The following is a 21,469-nucleotide window of genomic DNA, read 5'->3' on the forward strand; positions in this document are numbered from 1 at the left end:
TTGAGTGATTGACGGAGAAATTCAATGTCTCATTCTCAGGCATACCTAGGAATGGCAACAGTTGTAAATGCTTGTACTTCCTATGTTCCCAGAAAAATCTCAGCTTCTAGCCTAAAGGCATTGGTGAAATCATCAAGATAAATCTATAAAATTTCAAGCAACCCACATATCTGTTTCTAGTTCATGAGTCAACAAGCATTTATTAAATGCTTATTACATACTAGGCACCATGTTAAGTCACTTGCCCAGGGTCATACAGCTAGTAAGTGTCAAGTGTCTGAGGCTGGATTTGAACTCAGGTCCTCCTGAATCCAGGGCTAGTGTTCTATCCACTGTACCACCTAGCTGCCCCATGTACTAACTTTTGATGTTAAGTAGCATGACAAAATGTTTAACATCGTAAGCAAACATATTACCATCTTCATCGTCATCTGTATGTAACAGGATGTTCCAAATTCTCTGACACCATTGTTCCTTATATGTGTTTCTTCATTGTTCCTAGAAGTATTTCATAGGTTTGTTCTTTATTTTTTGGAATTCTTTGTTATTTCTCCTTTGAGTTGCTTGACCTCAATTATCCTCCCTTTTTCTTCTTTCATGTTTGTTTTAATGTTGTTTGAAAGGTAATTAAATCAATAAATAAATAAAACAAAAAATTTTTTTAAAAAAGAAAGAAAGGCAATTTTGAACAAATGATGGATACACATGAAAGGAAATAAAAGAGAGGCTTAGATTTAGAACTCCTAATACTGGAGGGCTTCCTCTTCCTTGGGAGAGAAGCCAGTTGTCAAGTCCTAGAAACCTGGGACTTGAAACCCCACAATATTATGATCTGTGACTTTACTTGTTTACCTGTCTTGTGACTTCATCAGACTTTCTTTGACTCTCTTCCAAGAAAAAATGCACATCTCCAGCCACAAATCCTAAGCAAATTTGTCATATTCCTCCAGATACAGTGTCTCCAAGGATAGGATCCTTGTCTACTAATAGAGAATTTCTTTCAGGAAGTGGATCAAGTTAAGACAATGACAAAGCTTATTGAATTTCCCAAAGAGAATCAATTATAATGACTTCTTCCCCTTCTTGTCTCCACATCCCTAATTCACATGTTGTAAAAGTTCTGTGGGAATTTCAAGAAGAAAGGTAGAAACAGTTCAAATCCAGCATTCCACAAGAGGCCTTTCCTCGGTCCCTCCAAACCCTATTCCCTTCCCTTTTCTGATGACTTTTATATACTTTGTATATGTTTGGCATGTACCTGAAAGTTGACATCTAGCATCTCCTTGAGAACAACGATTGGGGTTTTGGGGTTTTTTTGCTTCTTAGTGGTGGTTAGATTTTTGGTTTTCTTTTGCCTTTCTTTGTATCTGCAGCACTTAACTTGGTGCCTAGAATATAATAAGCATTTAATAAATGCTCGTTGACTCATGAACTAGAAACAGATATGTGGGTTGCTTGAAATTTTATAGATTTATGTTGATTTCACTAATGCCTTTAGGCTAGAAGCTGAGATTTTTCTAGAAACATAGGAAGTACAGGATTAGCATTTACAACTCTTGCCATTCCTAGGTATGCCTGAGAATGAGACATTGAATTTCCCTGTCAATCGCTCAATTAGCAAGCAAATTTATATTTACCTACTATGTGCTAAGCAATGTATGATGGCAAAAAAAAAAAAAAACCCACCAAAGGGCTTTCCTTAATCATATGCTAAGAAAAATGGCTGTGATGTAAAGAGGGTATGGAAAGTGGCAATCTGGAAGTAGGAGAGGAAATGGCTGTTGAATCTCTGTAATACTGAAAATGCAGTACCTGTTGGCTAATAGTAAATTAAATGTAGCTAATTACTAGTTTGGAATGGCTAGGTGGCACAGTGGATGGATTTCTAGGCCTGAAGTCAGGAAGACTCATTTTCCTGAGTTCAAATCTGACCTCAGACACTTGACCCCAGGAAAGTCATTTACTCCTGTTTGCCTCAGTTTGCTCATCTATAAATTGAGCTGGAGAAGGAAATGGAAAACTACTTCAGTATCTTTGCCAAGAAAACCCAAAGGGGTTCACAAAGCATCAGTCCTGACTAGAAAGGACTGAACAACAACAATGATCAGTTCATCAGATCTTTTTTTTTTCTTTTTAAAAATCGGACCAGGAAATATGTGGCATCTTTTGGGGGGGGAGCAGGGCAATGAGAGTTAAGTGACTTGACCAGGGTCACACAGCTAGTAATTGTCAAGTGTCTGAGGCTGGATTTGAACTCAGGTCCTCACTAACAGCTTTTTTTTTTTTTACAAAGAACTGGAAACAAAGGGGATGCCCATCAATTGGGTAATGGCTAAACAAAGAATAGTGTAACAATGTGCCTCATAAAACATGATGAAATGGACAATTACAGAGAAACCTAAAAAGACTTATTTCAACTGATCCAGAGTGAGATGAGAACACTTTATACCAGAGAAATTATGATATAAAGACAAAACAACTTGAAATACTTAAGAATTTTGATCAATGCAATGATAAACCATGACTCCAGAAGACTAATAATGAAGCCAGCTACCTAATACCTTATAGAGAGGTGATGAACTTACTTGACGTACAGAGTGAGATGCACATTTTTGGACATCAACATGTAGGTTTATTTTATTTGACTGTGCATATTTGTTAGAAGGGTTCTCTGTGTTCTGAGGTTTTTATTCCCCTTGAGTGGGGGGAGAGGAGGGTGTAGGAAGAATGGGTTAGAGAAAGTATTTATCAAAAAGAAAAAAGAAAAGAAGGGTATGGAAGCATTTAAAAGAAAATAATTAGAAGAAAGTTCAGAAGGTAACACAGATAAGGACAGCTTTGAAAATAACTTGTATAATTTATTATATATTCTTTAAAAAAAACCCTAAACTGTATGTAATAGAGTTTTGTGGTTTCACATAGAGATTTTTTTGTTATATTTTATGTATGAAAATGATCTTTTAAATTTGTGTAAAGATAAATATTTTTTAAAAAGGGGGGAGGAGATGGAAAGTAAAGTGATGGAAATGTATTCATTTCCAGGGAAATGACCGCCCAATTGCCTTTTCCAAAGAGAGGTAGAATAGATGTGTTTATTTAATTGTTTTCATTTTTTAAAACCTAATTTTAGATTTTATGTGATTAAAAAAAAACACAATCAAAGCCCATAAATCTCAAATGTTAATCTGTTTTACCTCCCATATGGAAAGTGATACTTCCTGCTCTAATCACCTGTTTAAACTGAGCTTTACAACTGCAAGAACTTCCTGAGCTATAAATAGAAGAGAGAAATATTATTTTCTTATTGGCTCAACATCTGTACCTGAGTTATTTCTTGGAGTGATATTCCCTCTTCCCTCTGACTTAGGCACCTGTCCACACTCACTCTGTTCTTCTGACCCATATCTCCCTTTTGCATCCTTCTGATAGCCTATTTATTTGGGCTCCAAGAAGTTGGCTGAGCTTTACTGAGTAAAGATAGATAGGGAGGATGGTGCCTACTTTCTTCTTTCTCCTAGCCACCCCTTTGTCTGCAATTGCAAAAGCCTTGAATGTTCTTGGAAGGAAGCCACTATATAAACATAAGGTATTTTATTTACTCTGTTTTTGTTTTTAGTTATTAATATAAAGCTGTGGTCACAAAGATATGAAGGTGCTTTTGAGGGTGACAGTAATTTACTTGCAAACCAGGACCATGAATTTTAAGAAGTATTGTTTTTTATTTTATTTTTTTAAGTGAGGTGATTGGGGTTAAGTGACTTGCCCAGGGTCACATAGCTAGTAAGTGTTAAGTGTCTGAGGTCGGATTTGAACTCAGGTACTCCTGACTCCAGGGCCGGTGCTCTATCCACTGCACCACCTAGCTGCCCCCTAGTATTGTTTTTTAAATGACTGAAAAAAAGTTTAAACTCAGCCAAATGCTAGTTCTTTGTATAAATGGTGCTCAAACTGAAATCTATGGTGGAAAGACCATTGTCTATCTCTTTTTCCTCTTTGCCACAAAAACCTTGACAATAAAGTGTTCATGATTGATGTAAATAGAGAGAAATTGTTGGATGAAATCTGTCTGCCATTAAGGTAGGGCAGGCACTGTCCCCAAGATAGAGGAAATGGCATTTCATCCTAGATACAAGGCCAAGAAATTTTGTTCCCTTAAATTTTTTTTTTAATTTTTAAAAAATCACGATCTGAAGTCGTAGGCTGAAAACTAGCTTGCATTGTCAAGTTAATGTTACTGGTGAGTCAGTGCTTCTATCCTTTGTTGTTAGCAGAAGCCATAGCCAGCATAAAATTCCTTGGGAGCATAGAGTCTAGTAGGTAAAATTTAGTATTATGCAGATATTACAAGGCAGCTTGCCTTGTGACCTGTATGTTAGGATTTGGTTCCCATTCCCATTTAAGTCTGAAACACGTCAATTTCCAGAGGTTGGAATTCTCTTCTTGCTTGATATCTGCAAAAATAGAGCATCAATGCAAAGAGGTGCCCACTATTGTATTCAATCAATCTTAAATACAAAAGGTGGCTATGCAGACAGAGTAAACATAACTACCTTTTTTTTTAATCAGGAAAAACCTTTAGAATGAGGGTGTACTCTGGAGAATGAAAGAGAAACCCAATGCAGTATTTTTCCCGTTCCAAATCTTAGAATTATTTGACAAATACAGATCAGTCCCTAAGGAAATTTATGTGGGAGTATAGCAGGGAGGTACAAGGGAAGGAAAAAAATAATTTCTGAGTAATTACAGTGCTCTCTGACACAAACATAGATCACATTTTATAGTTTAAGGAAGAAAGATTTAGGAAATGGAAAATAAAAATGCCATCAATTTTTGATGGAGTCAAGTGAAGGTTATTCTATTTCCCGAGGCTTGAGGAATTGGGAATTTCTCCCATAAGTCTTAAAGGTTATTTGGAGAAAAATAACATCAATTATTCTCTGAAAATGTCTTGGTTACTGATTGGACTATGCAGTCTGAATTTGCAAGAAAACAAAACAAAAACCTTATAGGCATTTGTGGCTGTATTTTTCCTTTAAGAAAAACTTCAAGGTTTTGTGGGTTGGTTTTTTTTTCCTTTTTAAAGAAATTTAGAAAGGAAGTACTGTATAAATTCAATTACAAATTTCAAAAATGTCCTGCTATTAAGAGCAGTGTCACAGTGGATAACAAAATTTGCCTCAGAACCATAAAGTTTAAGATTTAAGTCTGACTCTGGCTTTGTGACCTAGAGTAAGTCATTTAAACTCATAGTACTCTAGGAAACCCTCTAAGACTCTAAATTGTGGAAAATTTGCAGATCTGCATTGGCAAAGGTTGTTTCCTCACCCGGGACAGCCTTATGCCAAGAACATTATTAGTTCAGTCCCTGTCTTGATCCTTATTTCATATCACCGTGGCACTAAACTGTTGCAACATTTATTTAAAAAAGGTGGGGGGGGGGGAAGCTAAAAATCTTTCAAGAATAATAAAGATTATTTGAACAAGAGAATTTCAGTAGTGGTCATATTCTTGTAGTGACTTCTTGTAGTTTGATCCTTTATATGGAGTGTCCCCAAAGTCTTAGTTCAGTTTTAAGTTTTTCTTTTTTTTTAAAGCTTAAGAAAATTTAAGTTATTAGAGTTTTTAAGTGTTTATGTTTAAGCTAGTAAAGCTTAAAATGCAACTGAATTTTAGAACATCCTTTATTTAAATCCTCTGGTCATCTATTTAGAGGCAATTACCCTTCCTTATTTTTAGAGAAAGTGAAACACTAAGATGGTAAATTGGCGATTGCCTTATTAGCTCCGGACCCATTAGTGGTAATGATGCTCTGAGTGCTTCTGAAACTGGGAGTGAGGGTAAGAGTAATGCTGAGTACTCCATGCCGAGGTACTGGTTGGTTGTGTTTGTTCAGCAAATGGGATAAAGATATTAAGGCAAATACCAACACACTGAAAGTGGTTTCTTTCCCTGCCCTCTCGCCAACTAAAGGCAACACCAAGATGTCCCATATCAAGCATGATTAAGATGTGAAGGGAAGTAGTGATACCACCTTTTATTCCCCTCATTGTTATTAGCCATTCATTCATTTATTCATTCAACATTAATTTGTTTATGGTGTGCCAGCCACTGTTCCAATTACAAAGACAAAATCATAATTGCCTTCCAGTAGCTGAGTTTCTGATGTTTGGCAGCACCATCATTTTTTGAGTCGAATCTACCTTCATGGTCAATCTCACACCTTCACTTTTCTGTCTTCTGATGTGGATGCTATCTGATTTCTCAGCCTTGCAGAAAAGTAACAGAAATTAATTTGTCTGCTAATACCTTCCACTAGTTCTCTTACCACTTGACTGGTATAAGCTGGTGTGACTGCTGAGGTGGAAATAGTCTTGGATTTAGAGTTGGAATACCTGCTTTCCAATCCTGGCTTTGCTCCTGATTACATGATATCAAAGTATGACGTTAGGCAAGTTACTTCCCATTCCTGTGTGTGTGTGTGTGTGTGTGTGTGTGTGTGATCTCTAAATTGAGGACATTGAATTAGATGAGGGATTTCTAACTTTTATTGTGTCAGTTACCTCTTCAGCCATTGGTGAAACCTATGCATACCCCTTCTCAGAATATTTTAAATGAATAAAATAAAATACACAAGTTTACCAAGGAAACCAACTCTATTGAAATAGCAGTTATCAGAATATTTTTAAAAAGCAAGTCAGTGGGCCTCAGGTGAAGAAGCCTATGAACCAAATTATAAGGTTTTTAAAAATTTTTTTTCTTTCTGGCTTTAAATTCTCTGAATGAGCTATAAGTTACTTTTCTTTCTCTTAATCTGGGTCTGGAAAATTGCTTAAACTATTTCAAGCCTTTAACTTACCAAATGAAGAATTTTCTGAATGATACACAAGTGGCGTGAACAAATGAATAGCACTTCTAAAATTGCACAATTTAGACCCAGAGAATATGCTCCTTGTTCCCTGAGAGAATCCAGCTTCATTCAGGACCATGGTATAAATTCTTTTGTTTTGAGAGCTTGTAACACATAGGTGAGTGGTTCTCTGCAAAGTTGCTTTGTGTATTTTGTCTTCATTTCCTTTGGGGTTTTTGGTTGACTGACCATAGACTAATGTGCCTGTTGATACCACTGCCTTTTTTTTTTTTTTCAAAAGATGGGCAGCATACCTGTTATCTACTAGCAGGTAGGAGGAGGTAAGGAAAGGAAAGGGTGGGGCGGGGCTAGTGCTAATCAGATTGTGTTAAATTTAGGAATGAAGAAGCAACTGAATCAAAGGTGTATGATCCTATCATATAGTCACCTTTATGCTGCTTTGTCCCCGTAACTAATACAACCGTCTGTTTCTACTGCCACAAGCTGTCTGGTTCATCTTTTTTATTTGTCAGCCACCCTGGTAATGATGCTTACTCTTGGTTGGGGGTTTAAGGTAATTCTATTCTTCTATTTTCTGAACTTCAGGAGAAGGTAAAGCTTGATGCTGAGAGGGAAAAACTAGAGAGGCTACAGGAAATATACTCCGAACAGAAGACACAGCTTGACAATTGCCCTGAGTCCATGAGGGAACAGTTACAGCAGCAACTGAAGAGGGTCAGTAGCAATCAGGAATGCACCACTCAAATTTTTTCAAATTTTTCTTTTTCTCTTTTTTTAAAAAAACTATCATATCCCCCTTCTTTTTTTGTGTGTGTCCAGTTTTTTCTCTCATTTAGATGACATAGCACAAAATTTGCCCATATAGCTGCCTGCTGGTTTGATGAATATATATCATTGAAGTGCATGGTGACCAGAAAAATAGAGCTTTTAAGGATCGAAAATGAAAGTCAAAAAATAGGCATGATCCCCATCACACCCACCAAAAAAAAGAACCTGTCTTTTTGGTTAGTGTGTCTTAGTTTGGGAGGCAAAAGTATACAAGCTGAAGCATCAAGAAAAATCATCTTCCTGAGTCTGTTTTAGCTTAGGAGTCACAGCTGTTCAGGAGTTGTAACTGATACCTGACATTCCAGCACTGAAATTAACTAGCATTAATAATTGACACTGTTCCTTGGGTTTCCTGTTTGCTGTCTAGTAATTGCTGTTTGCTATGTTGGCTGTTTAATGTTTCTCTAAGCTTGCTTTGTAATCTGTCCCAAGGTAGCCATTTTTCAGACCATTTATCTTTCATCCCTGTTTTGATGTTTATTTCTTTTCTTTCAGCTTTCTAGTGACATCACACTGAAATCATTATCATCTAAGCCACACCCCAGGGTTACATGATGCTACTCAGTGCCCTCAAACTATAGAAAAAAAATCTTAATGAAACAGAGAAATGCCTAGTCTAACTTGTCTCGGCTGAAACTTTATTCCATGAATGGTGTATTATCCCAGTGTTCATTCATTTGTTCATTCATTTATTAAATTCTTATTCTGTGCCAAACACTGTGTTTTAGTGCTGAGAAAACAAAGAAAAAAATGAGACCAGCCCTCAAAGGGCTTGCAAGTCTACTGAGTCAGCTTTCTATAGATGAAAATGAAATTAGATGTCCCACCCAGTTTCACAAATATGTGTCCCCAAAATTTAAAGTTTTATAGCAACGTGAATGCTGGATTTTGTTCTTCACAAAGAATAATGTGAATTAAAATATTGGAAAAATACATTAAATGTCTTAAAAGCAAAAATACTTGTGTAAACAGATTTAGCCCCAAGGGAATAACCATTGGTGAGTAGAAAAATAAGGCTAGTTTATTCATTTTATCATGTTCTTCTCTCATTAGAGAATCACAAAGTAAATCTTGTAAGACCACAGCTCTTGGGAGATTCCTTTAAAAGGCTGAGGCTTTTTAAAAATTTATTTTAGCAATGTGTGATCTTTTATATTTAATTTAAATCATTTACACCTTGGGTAAAGAAATCTTTTGATGAAATATAATTTGACATTACACTTGGGAGTTTTTTATTTTTTTAAAGGCATTCATTTCAAATATCTTGAAATGCTGAATACAGATTATAATCTCTACTTCTTTTAATAGTGTTCCAAATAAATTAAAAAATTAAATAGCCCTCCTTCATTCAATTATTGTGGAGAGTTGGATATAAGCTAGTAAGTTAGAACTTTACTTCTATGTCAGTACCACAGTTCTGGGGACAGAGCTGTGTTAAACACACACACACACACACACACACTAACTCACACACTCAGCCTAAAACTTAGAGAATAAGATTTGTGAAAGTATTTTGTTCTATTATCTGTTACTGTTAGACCCTAAAAGTCTTAGCCTTTTTTTCTAATCAAAAGAAATAGCTTGGGAAACATATATATGCTTATTCATTGCTTCTCAGATGTGTTTATTTTTCAAGATTGTATACAGACAATGCTGTCATTGAACTTGGAATTCCTTATTTAAGATAAGTAAATATATATGGCTATGTACATTTTATTCTCTCTTTTCTTTTATTTCATATTCTTTCCACCCTGTTACTAAACTGTTTCTACATAAACATTGGTTTTAGATAATACTTTATCAAGTCCTTTAATATCCTGTATACAAAGTTGATATAAATAATTACTGCTCATTTTACTTTGGGCTCTATACAATGTCTTAAACTTTTTCCCCCTCAGTGTTCTAAGGGATTTTGATTACAGAGAAAGGAAAAGTATGCAGATGATTTAACTCTGCATCAAAGAAAATCTAATACTTCTTTCTTTTCCCACTAAGCAGTAATGTGAAATCCCTGACACAAAAGCCCTTTTCCTTGAAAGAGAGAACTGATCTAGGTGTGATAACTCTGCTATCTCCCTGCTCTTAGGGGATACCTTGAGATTACTTGTTATTCCCTAGGGTCATCCTTTATCAGCCTCCAGGATTTACTCAGTTGGGTAGCTCATTTTGTGATAATTTATTTATGCCAGAAACTTGTTAGCATAAACTCATATCCCCTCCAGCTTCAAACTCTTCAAAATACTACTAAAATAAAATCCCTTTCCCCAGGGCCTTTATTAAGTTAGACACAAATTCAATTAATTCTACTTCTTTTGTTGTTCTTCAGTCATGTCTAACTCTTTGTAACTCTCTTTGGGGCTTTCTTGGCAAATTTTCTTGGCCATTTTCTTCTCCAGCTCATTTTTTAGATGAGGAAACAGGGTTAACTGACTTGCAAGGGTCACACAGCTATTAAGTGTCAGAGGCCAGATTTGAACACACTGTGAGGAATCTTCCTAATCCTGGCTTGGCACTATCCCCTTTGCCACTTTTTGTTACCACTAACTTTAGTACTATGGTAATAAGCTTTTAATAAACTTCTTTTAAGGGAAGTAACAGTCCTCTTTTAGAGTATGTTTTTGGTTTTTCTTTTCTTCTTCCTTTCTTTTTCTTTTTCTCCCTTCCTTCCTTTTCTTTCTTTCCTTTCATTCTCTTTCTTTCTTTTTCCTTTCTTTTATTTTTAGAAATCTTGAGCTGAAATTTAGACATGAGAAGGATGATATGCATACAACTTATGTATTCAAGTCATTAAGAACCCAGAACCTTTCACTTCAAAATTATTGACATATATCCAGTTGAAATTGGCCAGAAATATGTGGTTTAATGGCTTGTGGTTGCTATGGTAGTGGATATGGAAACTCTGATGAAGTTTTTCCATGACAAAAAAAAAATCATTTAGGATATGGATGAAATAGAAAAGGAAGCAGTATAATTCCCACAGTTGCTGAATAGTGGTACCTAACAGAAGAATTCAGTTGTCAAAAACTTACTTCTGTCTGATGGATACTGGCCCCTTTCACTATCACTTTATTCTATCTATAGATGTAAAACTGAAAAAGGCAATTGACTTGGAGTTTGGAGATTCTCACATAGCCACAGGCTAACTGTCCAACCACAGATCACTTCCTTCCTTTAAGCCTCAGTACCTTCATCTGTAAATTGATGGCAGTAATAGCTAAAGAACCTTTGAGCTCTAAAGTTCTTTGGTCTGGCAAATGGAGTATATGTGGGGCAAAGTGTGGACCTGGGTAAAAATCCCACCTTAGATACTTGCTAGCTATATGACCTGAGATTCAGTTTCCTCATCTATAAAAGGATTGGTCCAGGGGCAGCTAGATGGCGCAGTGGATAAAGCACCGGCCCTGAATTCAGGAGTACCTGAGTTCAAATCCGATCTCAGACACTTAACACTTACTAGCTGTGTGACCCTGGGCAAGTCACTTAACCCCAATTGCCTCACCAAAAAAAAAAAAAAAAGAATTGGTCCAAATGGCCTCTAAGTTTCCCTTAGCTCAAAATCTATGGTCTAACAACCAGGAACAAATCCTGAGCATACCTCAGATTTACATCAGTTTCTGAAGTTGATTTTAGCTATACATACAGTTATCAGTATCACTCATTCTTACCCACTAGCCTAACAACCACAGCCAAACGGAATGATAAAGGGATTATATTACATTTTATTCAAGCCCATTTGGGGCATCGAGGTGGCACATTGAAACTGGAGTCAGGAAGACTCATCTTCCTGAGCTCAAATCTGGCCTCAGACACTTAACTAGCTAGTCACTTGGCTCTGTTTGCCTTAGTTTTTTCATTTGTAAAATGAGCTGGAGAAGGAAATGGCAAACGACTCTAGTATCTTACCAAGAAAACCCCAAATAAGGTGGACATCACTGAAATGACTGAGCAACAACAAGGCCCCTTTGGACTTGTGAGTACCATTGCATTTCTTTCTTTCTTTTTTTCTCTTTTTTTGGTGAGGCAATTGGGGTTAAGTGACTTGCCCAGGGTCACACAGCTAGTAAGTAGTAAGTGTCTGAGGCCGGATTTGAACTCAGGTACTCCTGAATCCAGGGCCAGTGTTCTATCCACTGTACCATTGCATTTCAATGAGACTTGGAAGGAGCATTGCATTTGAGGTCAGAAGACCTGAAATCTAATCTTAGCTCCTCCAATTACTCTGTAGTACCTTAGACAAGGCCTTAGTTACCTCATCTATATAAAATGAGGGGATTAAACTAGATAGTCTATAAAGTCCTTTCCATCTCTAAATCTAATCATCTTTATGATTGCTACATTACTACAATTCATAATTCAGTTACGTCCTTCTTGGAACACATATTACAAATTGCCTAATTAAATTACTCCTGCCTTGATTTCCATTTATATTTTTAAATGAATTCCTTGTTTTATAGAATCATAGATCATTGATTTAGGGCTGGAAAGGACCCCAGAAGCCACTGAGTCTAATCCCTTCACTATGCAGATGTTCGAAAATTTAAATGACTTGCCCAGGGTAGCACAGAAACTTACTCCTGTCAGAGGCAGGATTCAAATCCAGGATGTATAGCTTAGCACTCTATCAATCACACAACACTGTTTCTCATTTTAAATTATGAGGCAAATTGCTTTGATTTTCAGTACAGGTCATATCAATATTTATTTTCACCATCTCCTAGCTTGATAAACTCATAATTTTTAGTAATATTTTTTCCAATTACATATAAAGATTGTTTTCAGCATTAATTTTTGTAAGATTTTGAGTTCCTCATTTTTCTTCTTCCTTTCTCCCCAAGACAGCAAGCAATCTGATATAGTTAATATATGTACAATCATGTTAAACATATTTCTGCATTATTGATATCGTGAGAGAAGAATCAGAACAAAATGGAAAAACCACAAGAAAGAAAAAAAAAAACAAAAGTGAAAATAGTATGCTTCAATTTGCATTCTGACTCCATGATTCTTTTTCTGAATGTGGAGAGCATTTTCCATCATGTAAACTCTTGTTTCCGACACCATCAACTTTTCTAACATTCTCATTTTCCTAAAGTGATTTAAACCTTTACCCCATAAGTGAATCGTTAACTGGTTTTATTCTGTGAAGTATGTAGCTCTTCTCAGGGATAATACGGCAGACCTTTGGTATTAACCTGTGTTGGTGAAGTGGGATGATCTTTCCTTATATAAATACCACAAGTAACATGACATTTTGTTTCAAGTTGATAAACTGAGCCATATTTTCTTGCAAACCTTTTATCCCTGTCTCATCCACCCATTGACCAAGTTTCTTGCATACATAAAAAAATGACATTTTCACTCCCCGCCCCCCACTTTGTTTTAAGTTGTGTGTTTTGATATTCTTTTGTAATGGCAAATTTGGGTCCTAATCAATCAACTCCTTTGCAAAATTTGGAAACATAAAAAAAATCAGTATGTATCAATATAAATAACTAAATTGACCCATCTTCAGAATGGCTTTCTTTCTTTTTTCTTCTTATACTTGAGAATCCTAATCTGTTTTGACATATTCTTATTGCTATAGATTGGAAATAATAATGGGAAAGCCAATGGCCCCTCCTTCCTATGAAATAGCTTTAGCAGGAAATTTGTTCTAGTTATAATGATATCTTTTCCCCTCTTTCAGGAATCATTTTCAGCCATTTTTCTAAAAATATCAGTCTATAGGATCAAAGTTAAGTGACTTGTATAACTCTTTTATTTTGTGTCTTGTCTTCTTAACCAACCTTATAAGCTGTTGTCCTTGTGTAGACCTTCAAACCAATGCTCCATGGCTGCCTTTCCATTTGTAAAAGAAGCTTTAGGAGAATGTCTAAAACTCTAGAAAGGGAGAGAATCAGAAGATTAAAGCCCAAACAGATAGATTAGAAAAGAATCACTTCCCCGTCCTTACCAACCTACTGCAAATGACCCTCCATATTCTCTCGATCTACCTAAGTTTACACTCAAATTTTCTTCAAGTTTATTATCCCTAGAATAAAAGACTTTGTATAACATGAAGAATAATTTCTATATGATATGTCTAATGTTTATTATTTAGGATGTTATGATTAGAAAATGACCTTTGGAGGGGGGGTGGAGACTGAAGGCATATTTAGCCTTCCAGTGTGAGATTAAAAATTGGATATTAGATCATAAATCTCCCCTACTTAACCTTTCCCTTAATTTATCTCCCAGACTAGTAAATGGAAGAAGCTTTTAGTTTTCTAGATAGACCTTTTATTGTTATGGTAGTCACAAGGTGATGTTGATTAGAAGGATAGGAAAGTAGAAACACAATACAAATCATCTTAAGTCTAAGCTTAGTCTATATTCCTTATAAAAACTCACCCAAACCTAAAGGTCACCTTTGGAGAGAGCGAGACCATCCTGAAAGTTTTTTTTACCACACCAGATAGTGTGGTTATGCCTTTTATTGAATTCTGTTCATAACACACATAAACCATTAAAATTCATATTTTCTGTAAATCTATCATTGAGTAAAATATTTTATGGAGACATTTGCAAAACCCACAAAGCACTTGTTCTAGTTCCAATCTGACACCTTCCAATCGTGTGTTTAACTCTCCCCAAAGAAAGATTCTCTATATTCTGGCCATTGTCAGTGTTGTAATTTGAAAGATAAATTTGTACCAAACCTAATTCGCTTTCAAGGGCTTTTATCTCTTAGGAAACTTAAAGTTGGCTCTAGTCAATCCTGGTGTTTCTTGCTGTTTGTCTCCATTTCTTCTTTCAAAGGATGCTGACTTGTTGGATGTAGAAAGCAAACACTTCGAAGATCTAGAATTTCAGCAGCTGGAGCATGAGAGCCGATTAGATGAAGAGAAAGAGAAGCTGACCCAACAGCTCCTACGTGAAGTAGCTGAATATCAAAGGAGCATTGTCACTAGAAAGGTAACTCTACTGTATGCCTTTTTTTTTTTAATGTATAAGATATTTTATTTTTTCCATTACATGTAAAGATAGTTCTCAATTTTTGTTTATACAAACTTTACAATTTACTGTATGCCTTTTAAAGGTTTTTTAAAAAAACCCACCATTATCACAGAAAGCACAAACACCGTTGAATTTATCAAACAAAAGCGGTCAATGATCTCATGGTTGCAAAACATTCTGTAGACTTGAAAGTCCTATGTTGTTATTGGTTTATTAACTATTAGTTATAGCTTTTATTATTAATGTATGCATGTGCATGGGTATTCGTAATAGCTTTGGGAGGATCATTGGATCACAACTATAACGATGACTAAATGCCTGAAATCACATTGAGAAAATGTTATTATCTTTGTTATATTGAACCATCAGTTCATCATTAATAACAAGGGAAAGATTTTATTTTATTTTCCCTTGTGAGAACCAAGATATAGGGTAAAAGTGTCATTTCTCTGGTCATTTGTCTTGACCTATTTTCTTTTGGAACCAAAATACCCAATGTCCAAGTCTTTTGTCAGGATGGGGAGGGGAGGGTGGAGAAGGAGGATTTCCTCTGTTGCAAGTGTATACTGTTGACTATCTTATTATTACAAATAGCTAGGTGGGTCCTCTAGCCTTGAAATTTGGAGGACCTGAGTTCAAATCTCACCTCAGACACTTACTTAGCTGTGTGACCCTGGGCAAGTCACTTAATCTTGTTTGCCTCAGTTTCCTCATCTGTAAAATGAACTGAAGAAGAAAATGGCAAACTACTCCAGTGTCTTTGCCAAGAAAATCCCAGCGGGGTCACAAAAGACAACTGAACAACAGCAACAAAAAGTGGGACTAGAGAAGGCTCTCTAAATACAGATATTCAGCCTCTTACTCACGAAGGCTTGAAATGTAGGGTTAAATTCTCACCCTATACCCTTCCAATACTGCATTGATAAAAGTGAAAAAGGGGCATGGGAAGCAGAGGATTTAATCTTCAATTCTCACTTTAAAAAAGAAACTGGAAATATTTGTTTGTAAACAAGGGTGTCTCCCAAGATGATGTCTGCTTTGGTGTATAAAGAGATTTCCTGTGGTTTTCTTTATTTTCTTAAAATAGTTTTAAAAATTAAATTCCATTGACCTTAAGTAAAGTAAGTTTCCCAGGAGAGCAAATATGTTCCATAATCTTTCCTAACTAAGAGACCGTTTTCCCTACCTCTCTCTAGATTGAATCCTAACATTAGAATCTCAGGCCTCAACAGGTCAGGGAGGGATTGGAGGGAGGAAGGGAATTTGGAACTCAAAATTTAAAAAAATGAATGTTAAAATAAAGTATAATTATATGGATTTTTAAAAAATCCCTGAGGCAGTTTGGTGCTGCAGTAAGAGTATGAAACATTAAGTATACAACTGGGGTTCCAATTCCTGATCTTTTCCTTACAAACTAATTTTTGGCAAGTCACCAGCCCTAACCATAGCTTGTTCATCTCTAATATGAAGGGGTTGGACTAGATGACCAACAGTCCCTTCTAGATTTCAAGCTATGGTTTTATGGTCCAGTTTTTACCTTATTCTATATTCCTGGGGCAGCGAGTTCAAATCTGGCCTCAGACACTTACTAGCTGTGTGACCCTAAGCAAGTCACTTAACCCTGTTTGCCTCCATTTTCTCATCTGTCAAATGAGCTGGAGAAGGAAATGCCAAACCATTTCAGTATCTTTGCCAAGAAAACCCCAAATGGGGCCATGAAGAATCGGGCAAAACTGAAAAATGTCTCAATAGCATCACTAACAACAACAAAAAAGGATCTGTTATCTACTGTTAGCTCTTTTCTACTAGGAAAAAATTTCTGCATTGAAGAAGCAAGCCAGTCATATTGTCCAGCAAGCTCAGAGGGAACAAGATCATTTTGTGAAAGAGAAAAATAACTTAATACTGATGCTACAAAGAGTAAGTGCTATCCCTTGTTCATCTGAAAATTGTCAGAAAAGTGTTCTCTTGTTTTTGCTAATTTTTTTTCATTTTTACCTATGTTGAATTAACCCCACATATTAGTAATCAGTAATTTGTTTACATTTTTATGTTTTAAAGATGAGGTATTTTGTAGTATTATAACTCACATTGAACTTTCAGATTTAAAACACATTCTCATACCTATAGATTTAGATACATAATCTACCTAAAACCATTAGCAAATATGATATGTTATGGGGATAAGTTAGAGGCATTCCTAATAAAATTAGGAATGAAACAGGGATGTCCATTATCACCTCTTTTGTAGTAGAAATGTTAACTTTAGCAATAAGAGAAGAAAAAGGAATTGAAGGCATTAGAATAGGCAAGAGAAAACAAAACTATCACTCTTTGCAGATGATGTGATGGTATACTTAGAGAATCCTAGAGAATCAACTAAAAAACTACTTGAAACAATCAAAAACTTTAGCAAAGTTTCAGGATATAAATCATCAACATTTCTATACATGACCAAGAAAGCTCAGCAGCAAAAGTTTTATAGAGCTAGAAAAAATAATAACAAAATTTATCTGGAAGAACAAAAGGTCAAGAATATCAAAGGAATTAATGGAAAAATGCACAGGAAGGTAAGTTAGCCATATGAAATCTGAAGCTATATTATAAAGTGGTAGTCATCAAAACTATTTGGTACTGACTAAGAAATGGAGTGGTGGATCAGTGGAATAGGTTAGGCACAGGAGATTGAGTAGTAAATGACTATAGTAATCTACTGTTTGATAAACCCAAATACTCCAGCTTCTGGGATAAGAACTCACTATTTGACAAAAACTTCTGGGAAAACTGGAAGAAAGTATGGCAGAAACTAGGTATAGACCAACATCTTACACCATCTACCAAAATAAAGTCAAAATGGGTACATGATTTAGACATAAAGGGTGATACCATAGGCAAATTAGGAGAGGAAGGAATAGTTTACCTCTCAGAGCTATGGAGAAGAGAATAATTCATGACCAAACAAGAAATAGAATATTATGAAATGCATAGTAGATTTAGATAGATAATACTTTGCTTCTGGCAAACATTCTGTGTAATCTGTTCATAGCACTGCCAGATAGAGATTTTCTTTTGTCTCACAAGGAATGATATTTGACTTAACCATCTTGTCAAGGTGAATGATATGACTTGGGGGTCTGGCCTCTCTATACATGTATTCCATTAAGTTGTTGGAATGCCCAAAATTCTTACCACAGTCACTCCTTTGAATCAAGGAATTGTGAATGCAGACGTTTGATGAAAAAGAGTAGTTTTTTGAACCAGGAGAACTAGGTTTGAATCCTAGCTCTAGCATTTACTAACTGTGCAACCATTGGAAAGTCATTTAACCTCTTTCAGCCTCAGTTCCCTCATCTGTAAAATGGGAAGGACATTTGCACAACATAATTTGGTTTGTGGGTGACTTTAAAAAAATAGATTTTATTGATACTTTTTGTTTCAACATCACCTACATTCACCCTTCTATCCCTCCATTTAACCCCTCCCAGATAGCCATCCTTTATGAAAAAGAATATTTGAAAAGAGGAAGAATAAAGGAAAAATAATCAGCAAGCTAGTCAATTAATTGAAAAAAAAATCTGAGATTACATGCAGTGTCCTACACTTGAGAATTCCCTACCTCCAGAGAGGATCAGGGAGAGATGTGTTGTAATACCTTTTCTTAGGGAAAGCAATCACTTTTTAAATCCTCAAGTACTTTATAAATGTGCATTGCTACCATTCCTCTTATTGTTGCTGTTATTTGCAAATGATAATTGAGTAGTCACTTAATACTATATTCCATAGATTAATGCAGGGTGTTCCAAAAGTCTTAGTGCCATTTTCAGCTATTAAAGAGTGTGAAGAGTGAAAAACCCCTTTTGCTGGTTTTAATGCTACTTAGAAGAAAACAGAGCTGAGGACTAGCATATAAAAGCCACATAGTTCCTTTGGTACAGATTAATATTAGAGCTTTGGGGGCAGCTAGGTGGCACAGTGGATAAAGCACTGGCCCTGGATTCAGGAAGACCTGAGTTTAAATCTGGCCTCAGACACTTGGCACTTAACTAGCTGTGTGAACCTGGGCAAGTCATTTAACCCCCATTGCCCTGCAAAAACAAAAACAAACAAATATTAAAGCTTTAATAGCTTAAAATACACTAATATTTTGGGGGGCACCCTGTATATAAGAATAATTAGCCAAACCAGAATCCTCAAGAAGGAGGTACATCATCTAGACATTTTGACAGGGAGGCCCCTGGAGGATAGGCCAGAGATAAATGAAGAAGGAGCAACAGAGGAGAGAATGTTGAACTCCAAAGATGGGAAAGAAGACTTCAAAACAGAGTGAGGGAGGGTTGCTATGGATGAGCAAGGGTGACTTCACAATTTTACCTGTGGTGGATGCTGAGCTTAACAGGATCTTGTGATGTTACAGGAAAAGGAGAACCTTTGCAATTTGGAAAAGAAGTATTCTAGCCTTTCTGGAGGGAAGGGGTTTCCAGTCAACCCTAATAGTCTAAAAGAGGTAAGCAGTGTCTTTAGTTACTTTGAACTTGGATTAATCTCAATTTTAAGTCTCTGGGAAGACTTGGCACTTATGTTCTGAAATAGATAGGATGCATGAAAAAGAAACGCTTATAACAGTTTCCATGGTCTAACTGTAGTCAGCCTCTTTCCTTATGCACTTTGGAATTTTCCAGTGATTATCTTTTATGTTATGTGGTAACTGGAAGGCACATGCTAAATGTACTTTAATACACAGTAAAAAAAAAAAAATAACACAACAAAACTTTGGACCCTTCTGAGTAACCAAATTTGATCTGATTTTAGGAATAGCACAGCTAACTTGGAATTTCAGAAACGGCTCAGGGCAGAGCCAATATTGGTCTGTTTTTAGTGCTCAGATTCTGTCTCTTTTTCTTGATTAGATTTTCTGGCTGAGTTTCAGAGAAGGGAAAGAAACACATTTAAAATGTCAGTTCCTTAAACAGTATTTCTCTGATATGGTTTGAATATTTGCTTCCCTGACTATTCCCTTCCACTTCCCATACCCATCCAACTTCTCTGTTTATTCTCTCTCTCTCTCTCTCTCTCTCTCTCTCTCTCTCTCTCTCTCTCTCTCCCTTTATAGATCAAGTTAAATATCCCCTTCTAATTCCCATATTCATATTCATTTTTTTTACCCTTTCCCTATCCATTTTTTTTTTGTAGAAACTATACAAATTACATACCAAGATTAAGGTTATTTTGCTATTGGCTCAAAAGCTCAAAATTTATTGGAGAAAAGAAAAATCCTGATCAGGGCAAGTAATGAATTCTCTGAAGTGGTCACATTATTCAAATCCACACTATGTATTTCCATTCAGCTGGAAACAATTACAAAATTTTTTTGTACTTGTAACTTCTAATAATATTGGGACCAGTTCAGGGGATTTATTATTCACACTAATCAGGATCTCCCTGTTACTTAAGCATTAAAATTATTAATATAATATACATTGTACCATTTGAAAATTTAAAAAAAGATTGTAAAAGCCTTCAGCCTTTTGGTGACATGTAAAGACTAAAAAACCTCTTGTTGACTTTAAATTTGCTCAGAATAAAACAGGGCCAGAGACTAGCATATATAAACTACAAAGGTTTCAATTGTACAGATTAATATTAAAGTTTTCACTCATGCCAGGTGAAGTGTACATTGCATTTAAAGACAACCCATGTTTGCAGTGTTAGTAAGTAATGTCACTGCTGAAGAATACATTTCTCAAGGCCACCTTCCTATTATTCTGCTTTATAATCAATCTCTCTGGTTATATAGAAATCTTAACTAAAGCACTTGCCTTTCTTATTCTTGCCTGACAACTTCCTAGTTTCACTCTTTATTTCATTTTCCCTCCTATTCCTTTATAAATGCAAACCACATAGGACTTGAGGAAGCAACTCCAAGGTACTTTCTAAGAAGTTATTATATTGATTTTTTCCAGTTGCTTTTTAATTTTTCTGATGCCTCTTTGAACGTGAACTTTAGAAAACTGTCCCATTTAAAGCTATTTTAAAATGGTGAACACTTAGAAAACAGACTCCCTCCCCATGCACTGTGAAATGGTTTAACCCCAGGTACTTACCCTTGCTGTTAGTCCTTTTTTCCTGTGTTTCTTTTTCTATTTACATATTTAGAATGTTATGTTATACTTTGAACAGCTGATTACATGGTTAGCAGTAAGCCAGCTAAGCTTTGCATGTTTATTTGTTAAACCCAAATTCATGAAAGCACATCTGTGGATCAAATCCATTCTTTTCTAGGAGAAATTCTAGTATGTGATAAAATTCATTGTAACTATACTTAAAGTGTAACAAAAGAACAATTTGAGCTGCTAGTTGATTTAATTTCTTACTATTTTAGATACAGCCAAATTCCATAATGATAAATCTGAGGGAGCTATTCTTTTATCTTCTTTAAGTTCATTTTATTAAAAGTTTACCAGTACATTTTAAGCATGGACTTTGTTACAGAAACCATGCTAGAGGCTAGGCGGCTAGGTGGCCCCAGGGGATAGAACACTGGACTTGGAGACAGAAAGATCTGAGGTCAAACCAAGTCACTTTGTCACTCTGAGCCTCAGCACTCACCTCACTGGTGAGGATCAAATGAGATAACACATAAGGTGATTTGCAAACCTTAAAGCACTGGGTAAATTCTAGTTCTTGTTTTTATCCTCATCATTGTTATCATCATTATTATTGGAAAACAAAGACAAAAAACAAAACAGTCCCTGCCTTCAAGAGGTCAATGCTTTCACA

The 21,469-nt window shown here is 35.8% G+C and overlaps 1 protein-coding gene across 1 annotated transcript in view; it reads left to right on the top strand.

The window, feature by feature from the left end:
* Positions 1 to 21,469, top strand: part of PHLDB2 (pleckstrin homology like domain family B member 2) — a 118,318-nt gene that overhangs the window by 43,651 nt on the left and 53,198 nt on the right. The window contains 4 exon segments of the mRNA XM_043997054.1: positions 7,454 to 7,582; positions 14,495 to 14,650; positions 16,502 to 16,612; positions 19,107 to 19,196. Of these exon segments, the coding sequence (XP_043852989.1) occupies positions 7,454 to 7,582; positions 14,495 to 14,650; positions 16,502 to 16,612; positions 19,107 to 19,196 (486 nt within the window).

The sequence above is a fragment of the Dromiciops gliroides genome, chromosome 3 (genome assembly GCF_019393635.1).
Source record: "Dromiciops gliroides isolate mDroGli1 chromosome 3, mDroGli1.pri, whole genome shotgun sequence".
Lineage (NCBI taxonomy): Eukaryota > Metazoa > Chordata > Mammalia > Microbiotheria > Microbiotheriidae > Dromiciops > Dromiciops gliroides.